Here is a 25,564-nt window from a genome sequence, read left to right as displayed (position 1 = left end):
ATTTATTGTAGAGATGAGGTCTCGCCAAGTTGCCCAGGTGGGTCTCGAACCCACGGGCTCAGGCAATCCACTCACCTCAGCCTCCCAAAGGCGCGGGATTACAGGCTGAGTCACCGAGCCCGGCTAGTTTACTTTTTAATAAGCTGTTTTATACATCTGAGTGAATGGTAGGTTATAGGATGTGAAGAACAGGCTTACACACACATGCACGCATGCACACATATGTCAAATGAACAAATCCAACCACACTACCTATGTAGTCTCTTGAATTCATGCCTGCTGCCACTGCCTGAGTTCAGGCTCTCATCTAGCTTGTTGAAGTGATCCTCAGTTGGTCTTTCTCTTGTCCATAATCCACACAAACTGGTTTTATTTTACTTTATTTAAGCCTCTATTTGATCTCATCACAATCTTTGACTAAATTTTTCTGTCTTTGTATTGTCCATAAGATACAGGCTGTACTCTTCCAATTCCGGCCTCAATTTCTGCTATTGAATATGCCAGTCATGAGGAGATGAAAACAAAAGAGCAGGAAAACAGCAAAACAACATACACAGTCCTTGCCTTCATGGAGCCTAGAGTCTGTTGTCACATTAGCTTAATTGTGTAGGATAATACCATGAAGGCAAAGCTGATGGTGCTGCTGTGAGACATTATGGCATAGCAGGCAATTTTAAAGACCTGTCTGAGTGCATTATAATTAGGTCAAGACCAGAGGGGGTTTGAGAATTAGCTAGGGGAAGAGGGAGGAGAAAAATATTTCAGAGAGAGACACTACCGTTGAGAAAGGTTCTGAGGCAAGAAAGAGCTTGGTTGTTTTAGGAACTGAAAGACCAACATGTCAGGAGAACTGTGAGAGGGAGGGTGGTATCGTCTCCGGAGTGAGAAGACAGGGTTTAGATTTCTCATAAAATGCAGTGAGCAACCAATGATGGTGATGGCATAATCTGAGTGACATGTTTTGATTTAAATGTTTTAATTTTACTCCAGCTGCTCCAGTCACCCCAGGTCACTCTGTTTCCCATGCTTCTTAATGCCTTTGCTCCTGTCCTTCTCCCCTCAACTGGGGACACCTTCTTTTTGACCTCTGGGAATTAGCTCAGCACAGTGGTCCTAGAATGAACTCTGTAGCTGTGTGGTCTTAGGTATGTTACTTTGACCTATGTGTGTCTCAGTTCTCTTTGGAGAAGGGGGACATAGTATCAGTGAGATGGTATGTGCCTAACCCATAGTATTTCCTTTAAAAAGTGTTTGCTATTATTGTTTTGATTACTATTAAGATTCACTGCAAATGTCACTGTGGAGCCTTCTCCCATCTCTTCAGATGTAATGAATCACTTCCTCTTCTGTGCTCCCACACTGCCATGGTTGTTTTTATCACACGGTTACAGAGTTGGTTGAATATGTATTTTTCTCCTTTTACAAATTAGTAATTCCTTAAGGGCAGCAACCATGTGACATCAAGCATCTGGGTTTACATTTCTTCTCTACCACTGATTAATTGTATGACCTGGGATAAATTATACAACTTCTCTCTGTCTTGGTTTCCTCACCTATGAAATGAGGGTTACATTACCTAACTTTTAAGTTTTTGTTTTTGGTTTCTAAGAATCTCGTCTGCACAATAGTGAGCCCTTGGTAAACGGGTGTACTTTTCTTCCCTTGCCTTATAAATGTCTAAGTTAGAAACAAAGTTAGCTTACTTATTCACTGGTTGGAGGCTTCAGTGTTGAATGAATAGATAATGGAGGTTTTATGAATGAGTAAAATAATAGAACACACAAAAAAAGCTAAAAAGAAGAAATTCTGTTGTTAAATAAAATAAATGAATGAGTCAGGCATGGTGACTCACGCCTATAATCCAAGCACTTTGGGAGGCCGAGGTAAGAGGATTGTTTTAGTCCAGGGGTTTGATACCTGGGCAACTTAGCAACTGGGCAACTTGGCAATACCTCGTCTCCACAATAAATCAAAAACTTAGCTGGGCATAGTGGTGAGTGCCTGTAGTTCCAGCTTCTTGGGAGGCTGAAGTGGAAGGATTGCCTGAGCCCAATGGGTGAAGGCTGTGGTGGCTGTGAGCATGCTACTGCACTCTAGCCTGGGCGACGAGTGAGACTCCTACTCAAAAATAAATAAATATAAAATAAATGTTACTTTTGATACTAGCAGATATGTCGTAATTTTTAAGTTCATTCAAAGTGTGCTTGCATATGTAACATATGTTTCTAAATCCAATTTACCCTTAGTATTTTTTTTTGAGTTGGAGTCTCATTCTGTTGCTCAGACTGGAGTGCAGTGGCCACTCTCAGCCACTGCAGCCTCTACATGCTGGGCTCCAGCGATCCTTCCGCCTCAGCCTTCCATGTAGCTGGAACTACAGGCGCGCGCTACCACACCTGGCTAATTTTTTGATTTATTGTAGAGATGAGGTCTCACCAAGTTGCCCAGACGGGTCTCGAACCCGCGGGCTCAGGTAATTCACTCATCTCAGCCTCCCAAGGCGTGGGATTACAGGCTGAGCCACCGACCCTGGCTACCCTTAGTATTTTAAAGAAAGATGAACACCATGGCCTGAGCTCAAATTGAGTAGATTGCTCTGCAAAACATGGTTTAAAAGCCATTAGAATAGAAGATTTAAAACAACTGATTAAAAAAACACTGCCCACTTACTTAGGGCTCACTTAGTTTTCTTATCTTTAAAAGTTGTTAGACTGATAAATTAAGTAATCGCTAAGTTTCCTTTAAGCTCTTAAATTCTGTGGTTTTGTGATTCTCTGATTCTGAAGGCTTGTACAATTACAGCTTAAGATGCTAGATAAAATCCTAATGATGGAACACAGAGAATATCACCAAGGAACTAAATAGTTAACAGTCTGAAGCCGTTTAATAGAGGAGCTGAACAACCCTGCCACCTTAGCACTAATTGAGTTTCATAATGATGATGCTGAGTCATCAAAAAAGGTTAAGTTTGGTTCATCATGCTCTCCTTAAAAGGCGAGGAAATGTGTAATGCATTTTTAGAAAGAGTTTTAGCAATCATGTTAAATAAAGAGATTAAATCTTTATTAGTTTTTATTCAACTTAAACAGGTAAGCTTCAATTATTTGAAAAATTCACTTATATGAATACCTACTTCTTCTCCATGAAATAAGCAGTATCATTTCAGGGGCTGCAAAGATCTCCTTGCCACAGAATAGCTTTGCACTCTTCTGTTGTGGTGTTGCCCTTTTCAGTGTCCTAGATTTCGCCCATATTCCTATGACTTGGTGGCGTGCACTTATCATCCCATCTCCTCAGGAGGCTGAGGCTGGGGGATCAGTTGAGCCAAGAGTTTGAATCCAGCCTGGGCAACATAGCAAGACTCCATCTCAAAAAAAAAGGCCACCATTTCAGTAATTTACTCTTTCATTTATTCAACAAGCATTTATTAATCACCCACTGTGTACAGGTCAATGATAATAAGACTTTGCCTCTGTCCTTAAGAAACTCACTGGCTGGTATGGAAGACAAACCTGTAAGTAATTAGAATGCAGCTGGGCATGGAGGCTCAGCCTGTAATCCCGTGCTTTGGGAGGCTGAGGTGAGTGGATTGCCTGAGACTGCGGGTTCGAGACCCGCCTGGGCAACTTGGCGAGACCTCATCTCTACAATAAATCAAAAAATTAGCCAGGCGTGGTAGCGCGTGCCTGTAGTTCCAGCTACTCAGAAGGCTGAGGCAGAAGGATCGCTGGAGCCCAGCAGGGAGTGGCTACTACACTCCAGTCTGGGCGACAGAGTGAGACTCCAACTCAAAAAAAATAAACAAACAAACAAATAAATAAATAAATAATTAGAATGCAATGTTGTAAGTGCCATAATGTTATCACACACACACACACACACACACACACACACACACAGAGCATAGTACCTGGATCTACCTGGGTGTAGATAAAGAGTGGAGACAGAAACGACTTCACAGAGGAAAAGTTTGAATTTTAAATGAGTAGAAATTTTCCAGGTAAAGCTAGGGAAAAACATTTTAGTGAAAATAGTAGTATGTCCAAAAGCATTACGATTTGAAATATCATGGGCAACCGGAAGAAATAAATGTAAGGAGCTTCATATTCTTGGATAAAAAGTGGTAAACTGGGCTCAGTGGCACATGCCTATAGTCCCAGCAACTTGGAAGGCTGAACTGAGAGGATTCCTTGAGCCCAGGGGTTCAAGGCCAGCCTGGGCAACATAGCAAGACCACCATCTCAAAAAAACAAAAAAAGGGGTAGATGAACTTAAAAAGAGGTTGAATGAAATAGCACTCTGCATTTATGCCATGCTAAGAGGCTTAGACTTTATTCTGTGTGCAGTGAAGGAGTGACAGTTACATTTATGTTTTAGAAAGACCAAGTTGATGGCAACATGGAGGGTAGACTGATATAAGCCAGAGTTAGGAGAATGGTGAACAATTTGAGACAGTGAGCAATTTGGAGACAATTGTACTAATCTAGACGGGGGATGAAAGAATCTTGGACAAGGCAGAAGTAATGGAGGAAGGAAGGAGGTACTGAACATAGAATTTGAAGGAAGTTGAATCTACAGATTTTGAGGGCTCAGGTTAAGAAGAGGACAGAATTGGATAACTTCTGGCTTTCTGTCCTCTGGCTTTCTGTCCTGGGTGACTGTTTCAAGGCATCTACTGGGGAGTTCTGGGAAAGCCTTTGCTTTCCTGATGTAAGTTCCTGATGCTGTCACAAAAAAGTGAATAGATGTGACAGCAAAAGCCATCTTGTAACTCTGAGGTGATAAGCAGGAGGGTGGACATCCACACCTTAATAAGAGCAGAGCAAAAAGAAAGAGCCAGCTTCCAGTACCCACATGGTGTAGCTGCCTCTGCCCTGGCCAGCCTACCACTTGTTATGTGAGACAAACAACACTTGCATGCTTAGACATATGCATCTGACTACACTTACAGCCAATATAGTGAAAAATGATTGATCAATTATAGTTTATTTTCCCAGTGTCTTTGCATTCTAAAAGCAGATTGAGCTCTAAAAACAGATGAAGCCCAAAAACAGATTTCTTTTAATATATGTATATGTTAGATTTAATTTCACCATTGGCTTCTAAGTTTTTCTTCTCATTTTTTGTTTTTTTTTTTAATAGAACAAATTACTAAAGGAAAAAACTTTGTTTTTACCCGCAGACCTCTTAGGATGCAAAGGCTGGGGGAGGGGGCGGGGAGGCGGGGAAGGGGAGAGCATGTGCACATAAAGAAGGGATCTGATATTTTGAACAAATTTCAGAGGAAAATTCTGTTGACCTCTGAATGAATTATTTGGTCAGAATTATTTATTTATTTATTTTTGTTTTCTATTTACTCTGAGAAATAGTTTCTACAATTGTTAGAGAAGCAACTAGTTCCGTGGCTCTTTTTTTTTACAGGAACATATTGACTTTCCCTTTAGACATTGAATTCAATAATATATCCTGAGTCTTAAAAAAAACCCAAAAAAACAGTAAATCTGGAATCCTGCCCAGATTGAGTCTTTTCCGTATACATTTGTGTCTGGCTCCATTTTAAGAGAGATTACATCAGAATTGAAGGATGTCTTTGGTCCTAAAATCTGTACTTTTTTTTGAAAAGCAGTGATTGCTGTGACTTCTCCAGCATGCTGTGGAATATGTGTGGAAGTCATTCTAGTGTTCTTTCTCAGTCTGACATCCAGACAACCATACATTACTTAAAATGTAAATTTGAGGGTCTGTTTTCTGATAGTTAATCAAAGTATTTTTATGCTTACAGATTATCTTCTAAAAGCTTTTATTATTGTTACAATAAAGTTAAGAATTTGATGTCACTATACCACTTTTCATTTAAGATATTTTATGCAGCCTTCAAACAAAGCCCTAAGGGAATCTGCAAGGAAAAATACAAGAACCATAGGACAAGTAGGTCATAGAGTGCAGCATCGTCAGATGGTGAATGCAGGGCAGGGCTGTGCATCAGGAGACTTCAGTGCTATCCATAGCTCTTTGCATGACTCAGTGATTGACCTTGGGCTACTTATCGAAGAGCTCTTGCCTCAGTTTCATCTTTGATAAAATGGGGCCAGAAGTCTCCTGCAACTCCTGTGTCGAGTGTATTTTGGAGTTCACAGACTCATAGACTGTCAGATCTGGGAGACTCTTGTCAATCATTACTCCAACTCAAAATGAATCCCCACATCATTTTTTGAAGTATTTCCCACTCCTGACTTGAACAGCTCTGGTGACTATGGGCATCACCTCCTCCTGAGGAAGCCCATTCCATTTTCAGACATTTTTAGTTGTCAAAAAAATTAATCTTGGGAAATATCAAATTAGCAAATGCATAGAGACGATAAGTAGACTGGAGGTTATCAGGGACTGGGGGAAGAGGAAAATGAGGAGTTATTGCTCAGTGGTTAGAGAGTTTATGTTTGATGTTATAGAATAGTTTTGGAAATAGATAATGGTGATGGTAGCACAACATTGTGAATCTAATTAACGCCACCAAACTGTGCACTTAAAATGGCAAATGTTAAGTGATACATATTTTGCCACAATTTCAAAAAAATTCATCTTGGTTAGCTCTATAATCTCAATGTGAGGGTAGACCATGCTGTCCGAGTTTTACAGAAGAGGTAACAGAGGCTATATGATCACATGGCAGGGTAAGGATCTGAACCCCAGTCCTTGACCTTCAGATCGCGGATGACACCAAGTCCATACTGCTGCTACTGTTGGAAATAGACTTGTTCTCGTTGTTTAGGTTGCTTACTGTGCCCTGAGCTAACCCGTGAAGGAGGAAGCAGAACCCTCTCACTGCCACTGTTCAATCTAGAGGCTAAAACTCATTAATGAGGCCTGACATGGCATTTGCTTTTTTGGCAGCTACAATACATTGTTGATTCATACAGAGCCTATACTTAATTAAACTTACTCCCCCCACGCCTGATTTATACATGCTGCTCTTAAAGCAGGTTTCCCCCATTCCTAAACTTGTGAGATTCGTGTTCTGGATTTAAATGCAAGAATTTTAAATTTATCCCTATGTAAACACAGGTTGTTGCTTTACTGTTCTAGTCCCTTAAGATTATTTTGAATCGTGATTCTGGTACCCCATCATATTTTTGTTATTTCTAACATCTTTATGCTATCTTAATTGTAAGTCAAAATGGCTTTGATTTTCTTACCCAAGTTATTGGATAAGAAATACCGAGAAGGTAGCCAGGAAAAAGAGGCAGTAATCTTGTAATCCCAGAGTCCTGTAATCCCAGCAATTTGGGAGGAGCAAGCGGGAGGACTGTTTGAACCCAGGCGTTCAAGACCAGCCTGGGCAACATAACAAGGCCTCATCTCTACAAAAAATCAAAAAAATAAGCCAGGCATGGTAGTGCATGCCTCTAGCCCCAGCTACTCCAGGAGGCTGAGGTGGGAGGATTGCCTGAACTCAGGAGTTCAGGGCTGTGGTAAATCGCAATCAGCCTGGGTGACAGAGTGAGACACTGACTCAAAATATATATATAGATAGAGAGAGAGAGAAAAGCACTGGGACATAGACAGAGACCTGACTGATTCACTGGTGATCTTCCTCTGGCTTTACCCAGTAATAGCCAACATCTGTTTATCATGCTGCCTCAGTACCAGGAACTGTTTAAGTGCTTTTTACATATTAACTCATTGAATCTGCCCTCATGCCTGCCACATCATAGGTGTTGGTGTTGAATGGTTGAATGAAAAACTGAATGTCAAGAAAGTCTTTTTAAATGCCCAAATATAAGGCATTATTATCATAATCTTCTTTTTTTTTTTTTTTTGAGTTGGAGTCTCACTCTGTCACCCAGACTGGAGTGCAGTGACCGCTCCCGGCCACCGCAGCCTCGACCTGCTGGGCTCCAGCGATCCTTCCACCTCAGCCTTCCGAGTAGCCGGAACTACAGGAATGCGCTACCACGCCCAGCTGATCTTTTTTTTTTTTTTTGATTTTTGATTGTAGAGATGAGGTCTCGCTGCCCAGGCGGGTCATGAACCCACGAGCTCAGGCAATCCACCCACCTCAGCCTCCCAAAGGCACGGGATTACAGGCTGAGCCACCGAGCCCGGCCTAATCTTCATATTTTACATGAGGGAACTGAGCTTAAGCAACTTGACCAAACCACTTGACTGTCAAGTGACGGCACCAGAATTAACTTAATTCTTTCTTGAGCTTCCAGAGTCCATGTTCTTAACCATCCTGCTGTAGTGTTGCTGCCCTATGCCAGGATTCCAGTCCATACTGGGAAAAATTAACATAAGGGACTCTACTTAAATCGAATGAATGAGGTTGCTACTGTAACATTTAAGTGTACTATTGGTGGCAAAATAATCCGAAATGCTAGACCAAAGCATTTGTACATTTGTATGTGCTCTACTACCAAGAAATTCTTTGCCCATTTGTTCAGAAACTCTATAAACTCTGTCTGCTCAAAAGATATACATTTTTTATTTTCCCAGGCAAACAAATTCTTCTTCTGAATTTTGTACAAATGTTCATTGCATTTTGAAATGAATTTCAACAATAAACCAACAACAAACATTTCCAAGCACCTAGAAAGCATGCCAGGCATTATGCTGGGTAGCAGGAATAGAAACATGGAGAAACAGTATCCTGTCCTCAAGTTGACAGCTAGCCAGTGAGAGCAAAAAAAAGTGTGACCCTGGTGCCTACCACATCGTAGGTGTTCTGCAAAAGATGTTGAATGGCTGAATGAAAAACTGAATGTCAAGAAAGTCTTTTTAAATGTCCAGATATGCATCTCTGAACTACTTTTGTGCTTTAGATTAAGAAAGGACTAATTTTGACCATTCTGGCTATTTACTCAGTGAAATTGTTGATCACCAACCTTAACATGTGTGTTTCAGTGAGTTTAAGCTAAATTGTGCTGTGGTAGCAACCTGAAAATCTCAGAAACATAAAAAAAGAAAATGTATCACTGTCAAAAACCTCTGTCTTTGGTCATGTGCAGCTCTGCCCCATATCATTATCACTGTGGGACCCCAGATGAAGGAGTGACCCCTCTCTGGGACATTAATGTTAGTCTCAAGGCAAAAGAACAGAAAGCAAATTTCCCTAGGAATACCTGTGGCTATAATTTTTAGTGATTATCAAACTCTTTAGCATGTTTATTATGCCAGTCTGATGGTAATTTACATGTGTTTTCTTGAATTTTGAGTGTTACATGCTACCAGGATAAAGTTAAGCTGCTGGCACATCTAAGAGAGACTGTAAGATTGACTGGTAGGGTCTTTGTAATTACTCAAGTTTTAAAATTCTGTTATCGAAGTATAAGTCACTTCATTAATTATCACACATATTTTTTTTTTAGTATTTTTGTTCTCCAAGCATACATTTGTAAGTAATCTGTCATTGAGGAAAAGGAGCTCAAAATTAATTTAGCTAATTTTACTTTGCAGAAGTAATTCAATATCTGTTTAATGCATTTTAGCTGAGAGATATAACTGCTTGACAGACTACAACAAAACTGAACGTAAAGCTATTATTCATATACTCTTTACTATATAATTTAGGGGTTAGGATGAATGATTCATTGCTAGCCTTGATAGAAATGCTAGCCTATTTCTGTCTTCCTACGTGCAATAGCAAAGTATGTATACTTTGCTAATTATTTAATTGAAAAAAATAACTGGTGCGTATTATTTTTTAGGGGAAAGGGCTTTTAACAATTGGGAACCTTTTAGAATGGCGATATTATAACAGGAGATAGCCTTTCCTTCAGAAAGACACGAAGTTGACTTTCCCCCCACCCAGAATACATTCTTCAGATCATTTTTCCAGAGCTGCCAAAATAATGGTGCAATACTAATGCTAGAGGTATATAAAAGAAAAGAAATTGTGATGGGATTATTTTTCTTCATTGAAGATCTAATTACAGAGAATTGAACTTAACCTCATCAGACAGTAAGGGTGATTTCCTAAAAGTAAATTAGGGAGCAAATTACTGTAGAATGAGTTGGAGGATCTTTTTCAGAGAAAAAATAGAATGTCTCTCCACCTGCTTGGGCTCATTTGGTGTTGGTTTAAACAAGTACTGGCAGTGTTTCCTAGCGTGCTAGGTCTGAAATTGTGATGTGTATAGGAGTAGCAATGTCAGAAGGCTCCTCACAGCACCTAAGCAGGGATGGGGGCAGGTGAGATGAAGGAACAGGAACTACTAGTGACAGTTGCACACACAGTGGGGTTGGCTGGGCTAGAGACAGATTTAAGAACTAAGCAGTAAGAAAAGCAGAAATGACAAAACGAATAGTAAATGTGATCACTTGCTCTTGAAAATTATCTGAAAATAGTTGCACAGTCTGTAAAAACACAAGCAAATACACAAGACTGTTTATGCAAATATAGCTACAATATTTGCAATTTCAAACAAATACATGTGGCCTTTGAAAAAAATCCCTGTGAAATCTGAGCTCTTACTCCCTGCCCCTCACCTTAATTTGCTTAACTGAAACTCTGAGGCACTGGATTTTCACTCCCTTCTTTGAATGCTTTTCTTATTCCACTAACATTTACTGAGCTCTCACTTTGAGCTTAGCAAGGTGTCATGCTCTTCCAGGTTCAGGAACACTGGGAAAAAAAATCCAAGTTCTTGGGAGCCGAGCAAGACCTGCTATGACCACAGTTCATTGTGGGGGCATTTGTGGTTGAGCCATGGGTGAGTCGATGAGCCACTTTAATTTTCCTACGCCAGAAATTCTTGCCATCTTGATTTTATATCAGAAGTCTTGGGGAAAATGTTTCTTGACCTCCTTTTAAATGTCATATTTCATCTGTGCACAGTATACTCAAGACTGTTCAGATGGTGAGAAGATGCATTGACATTTGGGGGGATTCCTTACCCACCTCATTTCCTTGAGGACCAAATTCTGAAGCTCTTGCCAGCCTTACAAACACCCAATGGAATCCCTGCTCATATGCATATTTTGGGTGCATCAGTATGTTTGTCATTTTCTCCCTGGAAACAGTTTCTCACACCCACGTTGCAAGTGTGTGATCTGCAATTATATCTCCTGCTCGTCTTCTATGTCCTCTTTGCCTGAAGCAAGGACTGAGAACATGATTCAGCTCAGGGAAATGATACAAAATGTGGTTGTCGAAGTGATCTTTCAGAAGTGTCTTTTTATATATGTGTAGTCACTATGCTTGGTGTAACCTTCACCTGAAACACTGAAGCTAATGGGAACACTAGGATCTCGGAGTCATGGTGTGTTGCAGGAATCTAGGAGATACCTGCTTTCAGACCCTTGGATATTACTTTATTTCATTTTTAAGTGGAGCCTTTGAGAGAAAGGTACATGCTAACTTTACTCAGTGATTGACCTTTTCAGTGTGTTCAGCCTTTCCTATAAGCAGAACTTCTTTTTCCACTTTGGCATTTGGCTTCACGAAGCACGTAAGGGTACTCGTTGTTTTGTCTCGTGAGTGGGGGGAATACGGGATATCCTGTCATAATTAGTACCATTATTTTCAATCCTTTTCAACCCCTGGCTGGTTTGGGGAGTCCCTTTTCTAGCCCTGTATTCTCAGATCACAACAAGCACCTTTTGATGTTTAAGAAATAAATCCGCTAAATAAGGAATTGAGAAACAGAAGGATATTTCAAGCATTAGCATCCTAAATTAACATTTTCATTTTCTGAGGATGTTTCTCCAGGAATAGACATTGCTGACAGGAAAAATGAGTTCCGAGAGAATTTCTTTGGAAACATAATGGCTCACCCTTAAATTTCCCCATTTCTGGTACAGTCTGATTTAATATTATAGTATTGCTCTTCAAATACGAGAAAAATCCTTGTATGGAAGAATGGGGGATCTTAAAGAATAGAATGGGTTGGATAGAGGGATTGTCAAGTTGTATTTTTATAAACTAGAAGTGAAAGAATAAGAAATCTGCTGTATTAAAACAACATGAAGAACTGAGTAAACTATAGGCTTTTTCCCTCTGAATTTCTCTGTGTGGAAATTCTACTTCAGTTTTGAAATTCAGAATTTCAAAAAAAGTTCAGGAAGACCAAACACATGGCATGATGTAGAATTGTGGTTACAATTAATATGGCGGGCAACCCTTTCAGGTTCCCTCCAACTGTGGGAGCTTCTCTGTCCTCTCAATAAATCCTGCTTTCAAAAAAAATTAATATGGCATTTAGAATCACTAGTCAAACTGTATAATGAACGATCTGAAGAAAGAACCAAGAATCTGTGGACATATTTGGTAAAGAATAAAGGAGAGGCCAGGCACTGGGGCTCATACCACAGCACTTTGGAAGTCTAAGGTGGGAGGATCACTTGAGCCCAGGAGTTCTAGACCTGGGCAACATAGCGAGACCTCATCTCTACAAAAATACAAAAAATTAACCAGACGTGGTGGTGCATGCCTGTAGTCCCAACTACTTGGGAAGCTGAGGCAGAAGGATTGCCTGAGCCCAAGAGGTCAAGGCTGCGATGAGCCATGATTGCGCCACTGTACTCCACCCTGGGTGGCAGAATGAGATCCCTGATCTCACACACACACACACACACACACACACACACACACACACACAAAAGTGGAAAAGGAAATAGCAAAGATGTAGTACAAAGACAAAAAGGAAATCCTATAAAAATAAGGAAGTACTTCCTTAGGGAGTATTAGAGTGGGGGATTGTATTAGTATTGCAAAATGTTATTAATTATGTGGTTAGGAATATCAGATAATGGTGAAAATAACATAGCCCTTACTTATTAGTTAAAGGCACAATGTAGGAACGTGGTGTGGATGAAGGAAAGAGAGTGTTTCATAATATGTGATAATCTTCAGGCAGGTGTGTTTTATATGTAAATGCCTGTGTCATAAAAAGGCAAACACTGAAAAAAGAATGAAAAAAGTACATCTTTTTTATAACTCAGATTACAGATCTGAGTTATAAAATAGATGTACTTTTTTCATTCTTTTTTCTGTAATCACTGATCTGTAATCTGAGTTATAAAAAAGATGTACTTTTTTCATTCTTTTTTCAGTGATTACAGATTACAGATCTGAGTTATAAAATAGAAATAATAGAAAAGAGTTTATTCCCTGTTGGGCTTTTTGAAAGATATTTCTGTTGATGATTTAATTCTGAATGACTAATTGGGGAAATGGATAGAAAATGTGTGTTCGTGAGAAACTGATTATAATACAGAAAAACAGTTTACATTGGTATGGTTGTCTGAATAATGGCCCCCAGAGATGTCCACATCCTGATTCCCATGGATTTGTGTTATTTCACCCTGTTGCCTTATGTTACCTTACATGGTAAAAGGGACTTTGCCGGGCTCGGTGGCTCAGCCTATAATCCTGCGCCTTGGGAGGCTGAGGTGAGTGGATTGCCTGAGCCCACGGGTTCGAGACCTGCCTGGGCAACTTGACAAGACCTCATCTCTACAATAAATCAAAAAAAAAAAAATCAGCCAGGCATGGTAGCGCATGCCTGTAATTCTGGCTACTCGGAAGGCTGAAGTGGAAGGATCGCCAGAGCCCAGCAGGTCGAGGCTGCAGTGGCTGGGAGCGGCCCCTGCACTCCAGTTTGGGCAACAGAGTGAGACTCCAACTCAAGAAAAAAAAAAAAGGGACTTTGCAGATGTGATTAAATAAAGGATTTTGAGATGGGGAAATTATACTAGATGATCTGGTTGTAGCTCACATATAATCACAGGGACCCTGTTAGAGTAGATGAACTCAGAATAGTGGGGGATGTGATGATGGAAGCAAGAGGCTGGAGTGATACCAGGAAGGGACCATGAACCAAGGAATGCAGGCAACTTCTAGAAGCTGGGAAAAGCAAGGAAACATGCTATCTCCTAGAGCCTCCAGAAGGAACGTTGCCCTGCAAGCACCTCCATTTTAGCTCAGTGAAACAGATTTCAGACTTCTGATGTCCAGAACTTCAAGAAAATTTCCTTCCTCCCTCCCTCCCTCCCTCCCTCCTTCCCTCCCTTCCTTCCTCTGTCACCCAGGCTGGAGTACAGTGGCACAAACATGGCTCACCGCGGCCTTGACCTCCTGGGCTCAGTCAGTCCTTCCACTTCAGCCTCCTACACCCAGCTAATTTTTTTGTTTTTATTTTTTGTAGTGACAAGGTCTCACTATGTTGCCCGGCTGGTCTCGAACTCCTGGATTCAACCCATCCTCCTGCCTCGGCTTCCCAAAGTGCTTTGATTACAGGTGTGAGCCACCATGCCTGGCCAGAAAATAAATTTGTGTTCGTTTAAGCCACTAAATTTGTTACAGTAGCAACAGAAAAAAGATACAGGTAGTAATTTTCAGATAGTTCTAAGTGTAATTGACATTTATAGTGAATACATCTACCAGCTTCTCTTCAATTCTGAGCTTTGCAAATGCCACAAATTTTTAAAAGATTCTGGTTCTGTATCATATTCTGTAGGTTGTCAGATTTGTTTCTCCTAGGTTGGGAAACTTGGCTATGAACTAGATTTCAGGTCATCTATACTGTGTAGGGTTTTGTAGGGGGAAAAACAAACAAGCAAACAAAAAACCACTTTCCACATCAATACTCCTATTTGCTCTTCTTCTTTCGTTTCTTTTTTTTTTTTTTTTTTTTTGAGTTGGAGTCTCACTCTGTCACCCAGGCTGGATTGCAGTGGCATGCTCACAACCACCGCAGCCTCGACCTGCTGGCGATCCTTCCACCTCAGCCTTCCAAGTAACTGGAACTACAGGCACGTGTCACCATGCCCAGCTAATTTTTTGATTTATTGTAGAGATGAGGTCTCACCAAGTTGCCCAGGCTGGTCTCGAACCAGTGGGCTCAGGCAATCCTCTCACCTCGGCCTCCCAAAGTGCTGGGATTATAGACATGAGTCACTGAGCCTGGCCTGATCTTCTTAATAAAGGTTTTATTTTCTACTCTACAAATGAAGGAACTCCAAGATGTTTTTGTAAAATGTAAGTGTCCTTCTAGAGTGTCCTTTGTGGTTTGTTTTATACAGTTAAGGTTCTGCTCCGTTTGGATTTTGTGTGGGGGTGGGGCTGGGGAGGAGGAAGAGCAAGATGAGGAGCCAATGTTTTTTTCTCCAAATGACCAATATTGTCCCAACACAGTTTATGAAATGATCCATCTTTCCCATACTGATTTAAAACTGTATCAGATTTTCACTTCAGATTTGGAACCAAAAAGCAGGAACACAAGGTGAGAACTCTTATGAGACTAATCTGTCTCACATAGAAGAATGTAGATGTCTTCTTTGCTCCAGTTTATTTCTGTTTAAACCTTAAATTAAAACATTTTGGCCAGAAAACACTTAACAGTCCTCCATAAAATAAATAACTTACTTGGTAACTCAGAGAAACCAGAGACCAAATTACCATGAAGAACAGTAATTCTTAAAGAAAAGCTCACAGGAATTTCTGGAACAAAGCTGTCATCTAGTTTACAAAATTCTATACCTCTGGTGAAATCAACTAGCTAAAAGTCCTGCTCTCTAGCAGCCTATAACTGATCTGGGTTCTTGAGCAGCTCGCAGAGGTAGAAGGAAGAGAAAAGGGATTTGATGAAAATTTAATGCAATTTCTTAGATCTAATCTTAGAGAAGATCTAAGTTGAAATTGTCTTTCCATTGTGTTTTCAATGGAAGAATAACAAAGGATTTAAAATTAATAAAGCCTTTTTATGCCAAGCTGACTTTAGAATGAAAGAGATTCATTGATTTTTTTTTTTTTTTCTTTTAAGACAGAAAGTCACACACATCCTTCTGGTTTTCAGGTCTTGACAATTACCCTTCTTTTTTTCTGAGAACTCAGGAAGCATCTCTGGCAAGAATTATCCCTAATTAGGTCCCTTATCTCAGGGTTTTAAGAATTAGGTTGGAGAAATAGATGGATGTATAAAAAATAATTACCACATAGAGTGAATAAAACTTTTCAAAAAGTGTATTTCTCTGGAAGCACAAAGCTGCAGTGGTTTCCCAGGCCTTGACTTAAAAGACCAGATTGAGACAGTTACTTGTCTGGGCGGCATTGGAAAGGGCAGTCATCTTAATCTGTAGGAAAATGCTTGCCAGGCCCAATTACCATAATAACTTAAGCTGTTAAGTGATAGTTTGTGGGATAAGTTTAGAGTATAAGTTCTATTTGTGTTCCTAATCATAGGTCTAAGTCACTGAATATGTTTTTGTCCTGCTTGTCTGTACCTGAGATGCATATGTTAGAATTTAAAGTAATCCTTTACTTGTTAAACTTATTCTTTTTCTTAACTTTGCTGCTTTTAAACCTACTGTACAAGACCGGAATGCCAACTGTTGAGACAAAGGTAGCTGAGGAGGAATAAAGATGGCTGTACCAAAAGGAATTTTAATTTGATCAAAGGAATTTTCCTGACTTCACTCTGACGGTGTTTGGTTGAAGAAAATACTTGGAAAAGATGTTACTGCCAACACGTTAAAACCATTTTTTGAGGTGTGAGCTCCAAATTTGTAACGATGATCATTATCATTACACTCTGTATTGGGGACTCATTATTAGGTAGCCATTAGGCCAAGAACTTCTCACACATGATCTCATTTACTTCTCAGGAGTGTGGTAGATACTGTTCCTGTTTTACAGGTGGGGAAATGAAGACTCGAAGGAGTTAAGTATTTTTCTCAAGATCATGTAGCTAGCAAGCTAAAAATCCCATATTCAAACCCTGGTTTGTCTAACTGAAGTTCATATTCTGAAATATTGTTCTATACTTACAAGGCCATTTAGGTATTTCCATCAGGATGGTCTTGAGTATAATCTCTCCTCATAATTAATTCAATCCTTTGTTTTTTGTTCCAAAATAACATAGCTGCCAGTTTGCTGGATATCCTGCCAAAACTGAATACAAATTTTTCTCTCTAGAAACTGCAGATTTGGGGCTTGATTTCATTTTCTCCATGAAGATAGGCAAGCTTGAGGAACAACTCGTGTACAATTAAGCATTGCTACTTGAAGTTAACCTACTTGGAGAAAACAGTTAAGGAAAAATGTAAGGATGTTTATAACACTTACAGATCTGTGATCAACCTTACACTCATAGACAGGAACAAAGATAGATGGAGCCATGATCTTGATATAATACTTCCCAAACTTTTAAAAACCCTTACTATAATATGATTGCTAGACTTGAGTGGGTAAATAAATGTGGGCTCATGATAATGTAGAGGGGGCAAAAAAAACTTTCCCTCTACCCTTTCAGGTTTAGTGTCAGGGGCCCATGAATTAAACTGACAAAAGATAAATTAACAGGAGAAAAGACATACAAATGTTATCATTGTTAATATTTTTATGACCACGGAGCTTCACAGAAAAGTAGTATATTACAGGTGTTTAGACTCAGGGCTTAACTTCCTTAGTAGGGTAAAGGAAGGGAGAAAAAGTTTCCTATGGGCAGGACAAATGGGTGTTTGGGACAAGTTTGTGATGTTTGTCTTTATGGGCATTAGCAATCTTTCTGTCTTTTTCAGGGCCTACAACTTCCCCAAAGAGGGGATTTATAGTAGTCCCCTATCCCAGAAGTTGCTGCTTTTAGTCAGAAAAGGGAAGCTACGTGAAAGCTTCATTCAGCATCTGCTGAATCTCAAATGTCTTCTGCTTAAAATAATATTGATACCAATTCTGGGGTTCCAAATGGGTCCCCACAATAGAGCAATTCTGCATAAAGAAAACTGCAAAGGATCTCTGAGTTCCGGTTCCTGTATTTACACTGTTACTTATAATTTGATATAGCCTCTAGATTCACTGTTCAAGTACCTTCTGTGGTCTCATAGGAAAACAAGCAAGCTCTTTTCTTGGCAAGGTCTTAAGATTGTGTCAGACTCCAACTAGACACATTGGCTAATTACTTTCAGTAAGGACAGCTCAATTATGCCAAAACCAAATTCAACATTTTTATCAGTCATTCTTTAACATCTTGTAATAGAAAAAAATCTTTTGAAATTGTTTAAAACTCATGGGTCAATAGACCAAGTGAGTTATTTTCATAGGGTGTTTTAGTTCAGTTTCCTTCTAGAAAATACATAATATGGAGTTTTGCATAACAAACAAAATATTTAATAATATCCACATCAAAGTTTTCCAGGTATCAATAATTTCTGCCTGAAAATCTATGGCACAGTCACCTCTTTCACCTGTGGCATTCCATTTAAATATTTGCTTATACACTTGAGACTTCTATAGAAGACTTTCTGAGGCTGCCAGTTTCAAGCAGACAAAGTTATCTGGGAAAGAACACATGTCAGAATCTTTGGTTTTCACTATAAAATATCATTTTGTTACCTTCATATTGGGAATCTCACCAGATGGAAGACTCTCCTTTCACCCAGTGGTCTTAGTCTTAAACGATTTGTGCCTCAGCTATTGGCAAAACTAAGCTGATACATTTGTTATTTAAAAATAATGGTTGGGCAATCCATTCGGGTCCCCTCCTCCTGTGGAGCTTTTCTCTCCTCTCAATAAATTTTTCTTTCTCAACAAAAGAAACAAAAATAAAAGAATAAAAATCTTTGTCAGGCTGAGTGTGGCAGCTCATACCTGTAACCCCAGCGCTTTGGGAGGCTGAGGTGGGATTACCTGGGTCAGGAGTTTGAGACCAGCCTGAGCAACATAGTGAAACTCTTTCTCTACAAAAATTTTTAAAATTAGCCAGGCATGATGGTGTGCATCTGTAGTCGCAGCTACTCAGGAAGATTGCTTGAGCTCAGGAAATTGAGGCTGCAGTGAGCTATGATCACACCACTGCACCATGGGTACAATTTTTTGTGTGTGTCCCTCTCTGTAGACTAGACTATTAGACCAAAATATTAGAACTTTACACAATGCTTTTTGTTTTATTTTTTGTTGTGTTTTGTGTTGCATTGAGGTCTCACTCTGGCACACAGGCTGGAGTGCAGTGGCACCATCACAACTTACCACAGCCTTGCCCTCCTGGGCTTAGGCCATTCGTCCACCTCAGCCTCCATAGTAGCTGGGATTGCAGGTGTGTACCACCATGCTCAGCTATTTTTTTTTATTTTTTGTAGAGATGGGGTCTCACTATGTTGCCCAGGCTAGTCTCAAACTCCTGGCTTCAAGCCATCTCCCCGTCTCGACCTCCCAAACTGCTAAGATTACAGGCGTGAGCCACCGAACTTGACCAAGCACTGGGTTGTTTTAAGGTTCAAATGAGAATAACTGTCCTACCACAGCACCTGGTGGGTAGAAAGTGCTTAATAAATGCTGACTATTATTATTTTCACAATATACTTTGAAAGCTTGGCTACAAATAGTGCCAGCTCTTAGGAAAGTTTTTCTAAGGGTCCCTCCATGCTTATGATATTTATACACCCTGGGTTTAAAAGTGCTTTTCATTAGTTTTCCTACACATTCCAAGAGAAATCTCTTCTTACTCTTTTGGAGTTCTTAGATACAAAGTAATTATCCTTTTTTGCTTATTGTATACATATTACTGTCACTACCCTGATTTTATTATATCATATCATCTAGCCAGTTTGCCAAATGTCAAAAACAATGATTTCATTACAAAAATTCCTCTTCAGTCCCCACCATATAACTATGGAAAACTGAATTCTAAGCCCAAGCCCCTTTGCAAATAAGTTTTGGCTAAGTCTGTCTGATAAAACTGGAGGAAACTGAGGCAGGGGAGTAACTTCAATTAAGACTCTGCCAGCCTAGTTTGAATGAGCCAGACTTTAATTAGGATACAAGGAGCAATTCAGAAATAATCTCAGGGAATCAAAAACTGAATGATGAACTTAAGCTTTACTGTACAGAGAAGTCAGTTTTTCTGTTGGAGAGCGGGGGCATTTTAGAGCTTCATGAAATGGAAACAGACAGGAATTACTTTTAAAGAAATGTGTGCATTTACATCTAATATTTCTACCTCAAAGAATGCTTTTGAAGCAGTCACAGTTCCACATGGCTAACTCCTAGTGAATGATGTTGTTTGTCATTTGAAATATTAATATAAAGTTTTGCCCCAAGTGCTCTGGTAGAGGGAATGCCAGGAAGTTTCTGAATAAAACAAATGTCTGGGTCCAGCATTTTTCAGTTATTATTTTCTCCCCTCCTCTTATTTTTACTCACATTCTTTTTTGGTACATGTTCTTCCAACTGTGTTTTAGAAAATATGTATAATGATTCCAAGTACCATCCATCATCTGGGCTATTTTTCTGGCTCGATTGTACAATGTTGTGGTAAAGGATTCAACGTCAGTAATAGTGACTGGAGGAACTCAAAAGAAAACCTATACTGAAGCATTTTACTAGAAAATTAGTTGCAAAAACACATCACTTATGGAAATGACATGTACATTTATTAAAACAGTGTTAAAAATCCAAGTCCTCCACCTGTCCCCCCTCTTCTTTTTTTTTTTTTTAACATTTTAACCATTTTTAAGTATATAGTTCAGTGGTATTAAGTACATTTGCATTATTGCATACCTTTGTCTCCCCTTTTAAAAAAATATATTTTACAGACAAGATCTTGCTATGTTGCCCAGGCCGGTCTCAAGCTCCTAGTCTCAATCCTCCTGGGATTATGGTGTGAGCCACTGTGCGCCTGGCCGACCCTTACCTCTTTGATGAAGAATCTAGGCCTCATCTTTGTACCAGTAGATTTTGGAGGAGTATAGCAGTCCTTTGCAGAAAGAAGGACAGATCATCCTGAGAAACAGCCTTGACCTTCCCTAGAGCACTTAGGTAAAAGTGTCTGACATCCACAAGTACTTGTAGCTGGAGAAGGAATCATGGCAGTGCTGCAGTGGGGATTCAAAAACTAAAACATAGCCGGGCTCGGTGGCTCAGCCTGTAATCCCAAGCCTTGGGAGGCTGAGGTGAGTGGATTGCCTGAGCCCGCGGGTTCAAGACCCACCTGGGCAACTTGGCGAGACCTCATCTTTACAATAAATAAAAAAATTACCCAGGCGTGGTAGCACGTGCCTGTAGTTCCAGCTACTTGGAAGGCTGAGGCGGAAGGATCACTGAAGCCCAGCAGGATGAGGTTGTGGTGGCCAGGAGCGGCCACTGCACTCCAGTCTGGGCGACAGAGTGAGACTCCAACTCAAAAAAAAATTTTTTTAAAAACTAAAACATGACTTTGGCTGTCCTGTGCCTGTATTTGGACTTCAACTTTGACTTTTTTAGATTCCAGGCATGAAGTTTCTTGAAAATTTCCATAAATAAATAAGGTTGCACAAGGACAGCCTCCTCTTCCTCAGTAACATGTAGTTTTGGGGGGTTTCTTTGGTTTGTTTTTTGTTTTTGTTTTTTTTAGTTGGAGTCTCATTCTGTTGCCCAGCTGACTGGAGTGCAGTGACACACTCATGGCTACCGCAGCCTCAACCTGCTGGGATCAGGTGATCCTTCCGCCTCAGCCTTCCAAGTAGCTGGAACTGCAGGCACATGCCACCATGCCCAGCTAATTATTTTTTTGATTTACTGTAGAGATGAGGTCTCACCAAGTTGCCCAGGCAAGTCTCGAACCCTGGACTCAGGCGATCCTCTCAACTCAACCTCTCAAAGTACTGGGATTACAGGCATGAGCCACCATGCCCAGCTAGCACACAGTAATTTAGTGACAGTTATCTGTATAATAACAGGTCATGACAAAGTCACAGCCTTAATGAGCCTAACAGGAAAAATGACTATGTACATTAATACATACACATAAACCAATGGTAGTACAAGTTGTGAAGACAATGTGTTGCTACACGAATTCAGGAAGATGTGTAATTTCTGCAAGCTGGAATGATTTTTGCCTACTTGTTACAGTGACTCTGCATCCACTATTATACATTTGAATTACAGGCCAGGCACAGTGGCTCGTGCCTGTAATCCCAGCACTTGTGAGGCCAAGATGGGAGGATTGCTTGAACCCAGGAGTTTGAGACCTGCCTTGGCAACATAGCAAGATTTCATCTCTACAAAAAATTCAAAAATTAGCTTGGTGTAGTGGCTCATGCCTGTAGTCCCAGCTGCTCAGGAGGCTGGATTGCCTGAGCCAGGAGGCTGTAGTGAGCTGTGATCATGCCACTGCACACTAGCCTGGGCAACAGAGTGAGACTCCCAACTCAAGCAAACAAAAAGTGAATTGAAATACTATGAAATAAAATGTCAATTAAAAATCATATATATATATATACATATATATATATGCAAAATTCTACATTATGCACCAAAGGAAAAGAAATCCAAGGATTATTTAATTTCAAAGCCAGTCTGTAAAACTGTTTGTGTTAATGCCACACTATAGCTCCACTGTAGGTAAAAAGAAATACCCAACATCCTTTGTCAGTCTGGGAAAATAGGTTCTGAGTTATGAGAGCTATGACTAACGAGTGCCCCTGAGGAATGCATTTCTCTGTTAAACACACTGACCTTGTACTCTGAAGCCTTTGATGTTCTTGAGGGCAGTTGGACTCATTCTGCATTATTTTCTTCTTTTTCTGGAGGATGTACAGCTACTCTGGTAAAACAAAAATAAAATAAAATAAAACTTCCTGTGGATGAAATGGAAATACCTTGCAAAATATAAGCCTCTTGTATGAAAGTGAAATGCCCAGAATTTCTCACTAATGACCAAAGTTGGGAGACCTATGGCTTATGGAGCATATGTCATCTTCACTTCCTATGAATGAGACCAATGTGGAAATTGAAAAATAGAGCCCCACATTGATAAGATAGAAACCTACTACTAAGGCTTTGCAAGATTTATCAAGAAAGTGGTCAGCCCAGCCTGGGCAACATAGTGACACCTTGACTCTTCAAAAAAAAAAATCAAAATTAGCCAGGTATGGAGGCACGCACCTGTAGTCCCAGCCACTTGGGAGGCTGACTGAGTGGAAGGATGGCCTGAGCCTGGGAGGCTGAAGCTGCGGTGAGCCATGATGGTACCAGTGCATTCCAGCTTGGGCAACAGAGCAAGACCTTGTCTCAAAAAAAAAAAAAAAAAAAGGAGAAGAAAAAAGGTGGCCAGTGACTTAAAATGCTGGCTAATCACAACCAGAAGCATAGAAAAATGCATTCATTCAACCATTGTCTGCTTATTAATACAAACCTCTAGTTCACACAGTGAAGCTTAGTTGACCTGAGGACAACACCATCTGTCTTTCTGACTAAATTCAAACAGTGGCTTTAACTGACTTTTCTGAATTAAGAGCATTTGGGCTCCACCTGTGTGCTGAGAGGTCTGTTGGGCTCCACCTGTGTGCTGAGAGGTCTGTTGGGGAATACTAACCTATCAGTGATTTTTAAGACTGATTCAAACTCCTTGACCAGCAGACATTAGAGGATGAATGAGAAAGTGGAACACATTAAGCAACTTAGAATGGAGGAAAATAACAGCATTAGAGATCACTGTACTTTTGACATTTTATAGTATGTAAATTATAATTAATATGCAAATGGTCACCGTTTACTTGATTCAAGAACTCAAAACTTTTCATAATGGGGTTGAAGCACAAAGTACAATATTTATAGTCAGAGCATGGTCTTTACTTTCAATAATGATTATTCCGTCAGTCATGGTGACTTATGCCCATAATCCCAGCATTTTGGGAGGCCAAGGTGAGAGGATACTTGATCCCAAGAGTTTGAGACCAGCCTGAGCAACATAATGAGACCTCATCTCTACAAAAAAAAATCAGGTGTGGTAGTGTACACCTGTAGTCCCAGCTACTTGGGAGGCTGAGGATGGAGGATCACCTGAGCCCAAGAGATCAAGGCTACAGTGAGCCATGATCATGCTACTACATTCCAGTCAGGGGGAAAGAGTGAGACTCTAACTCAGAAATAATAATAATGGTTATTCCCTTTGGGCTGGACAGCAAGTTTGACTCTAGGTTCTAACGAATTTCCAGTGCCACGCCAAGGCATTTGACTATTCTTTCTTATTCTCCACTGTCTTGCAGACCAGATGACGTGCTTCTGCATCGCACGCATGATGAGATTGTCCTCCTGCACTGCTTCCTCTGGCCCCTGGTGACATTTGTGGTGGGCGTTCTCATCGTGGTCCTGACCATCTGTGCCAAGAGCCTGGCAGTCAAGGCAGAAGCCATGAAGAAGCGCAAGTTCTCTTAAAGGGGCAGAGGCTTGTAGAAAGCAAAGCACAGAAGCTGCACCCCTCGGCACACGTCCACCTGCGGAGCCCGTGTTTCTGGGCGCAGGAGATGGGAAGGGCCATGGCAGGGCCCTGAGAGGCTCGTCCCTCAGTGGCAGCAGAAACAGGCACAACTGGAAGACTTGGAACCTCATAGCTTATATTCCATGTATTGTAGCGATGGCTAAAGGGTCAACTCTAAGCTGTATGGAGTAGCTATTTCAAAAAAACCCAATAAGAAGTTAATTTTCTTTGGAAAGTAACAGTACATTATTTGTACAGTGTAGTATACAAACCATTATGATTTATGCTACTTAAAAATATTAAAATAGAGTGATCTGTGTTCTTTTCTATTTCTTTTTTATGCTTAGAACACCAGGGTTAAAAAAAAAAAAAAAAGAAGGGGAAGGGGGGGTCTCAGAGTTTTATTTGCTTCCACTAAATTAAACTTTTACTTGATAATAATGATTCTTGCTGAAGTCTTAACCTTACTGTGTAACACTCAGTTTCCACTATTAAAGAGGACCTTTTAAGCCTGATGCTGTGGCTTACACCTCCAATCCAAGCACTTGGGAGGTCAAGGTGGGAGGATTGCTTGAGCCCAGGTGTCAGAGACTAGCCTGGGCAACATAGCAAAACCTTGTCTTTACGAAAAATCAAAGTATTAGCTGAGCATGGTAATGTGCCTGTAGTTCCAGCCACTCAGGAGGCTGAGGGAGAAGGATAACCTGAGCCCAGGAGGTCAAGGCTGCAGTGAGCCATAATTGTCCCACTGTGCTCCAGCCTGGGCAACAAAGTGAGACCCCGACTCAAAAATAAATAAGTAAACAGACTAGAAAAAAAAAGAGGATCTTTTGACTTCTTGAAAAAAGGAATACTGCACTAAAAAGTCAGTCTCTAGTTACTTCTATGTCTCTTAAGCAAGGGACCCTCAAAGATTGGGAAAACATATCCTCCAACACCTGCCTTTGCCTGTTTATTATTTTTCGTCAGATTACATCTTAAAAGAGAGATGATTCTGAAGAAGTCCTGTCCTAGCCCTAAGAGTACTGGGATCCTTTATTCATCCGTTACTATTTTTTATGGATTTTTATCTCTGTGCAATAGAATAGACATGGTGTGAAGGACACTCTCCAGCTTTGTTAAATGCTGTTCTCACTTTTTTTTTTTCCTTTTAGGTCAGGAGAAAAAAATCAAAAGCAGTACAAGCATATTATTTTCTTTGTCCTTGCCTTGATTTTATGGGTGTTAAGATAGGAAGATGGCTGCAGTCGTTCAGTGTGCTTGGGCAAACGTGGAGATGCAACCCAGCTCACACCACTGCTGCTGCTGAGCTTTCTGTGCCTTTATCAAAAGTTTGTGGAGGGGACCATACTTCTTTGTATCTGTTCATAAACTCAAATACCAGATATCAATCA

The 25,564-nt window shown here is 40.3% G+C and overlaps 1 protein-coding gene across 1 annotated transcript in view; it reads left to right on the top strand.

Annotated features, from left to right (window-relative positions):
• Positions 1-24,492, top strand: part of KCNMB4 (potassium calcium-activated channel subfamily M regulatory beta subunit 4) — a 70,930-nt gene extending 46,438 nt beyond the window's left edge. Inside the window, exon 3 of the mRNA XM_008066611.1 lies at positions 23,959-24,492. Within this exon, the coding sequence (XP_008064802.1) occupies positions 23,959-24,127 (169 nt within the window). The 3' untranslated portion in view covers positions 24,128-24,492. The remainder of the gene's footprint in view (positions 1-23,958) is intronic.
• The last annotated feature ends 1,072 nt before the right edge of the window (positions 24,493-25,564 follow it).

Source organism: Carlito syrichta, unplaced genomic scaffold, assembly GCF_000164805.1.
Source record: "Carlito syrichta isolate Samal-C Ts95f unplaced genomic scaffold, Tarsius_syrichta-2.0.1 Scaffold309041, whole genome shotgun sequence".
In the NCBI taxonomy this organism is placed as follows: domain Eukaryota; kingdom Metazoa; phylum Chordata; class Mammalia; order Primates; family Tarsiidae; genus Carlito; species Carlito syrichta.
This window is presented reverse-complemented; position numbering and strand designations above follow the sequence as displayed.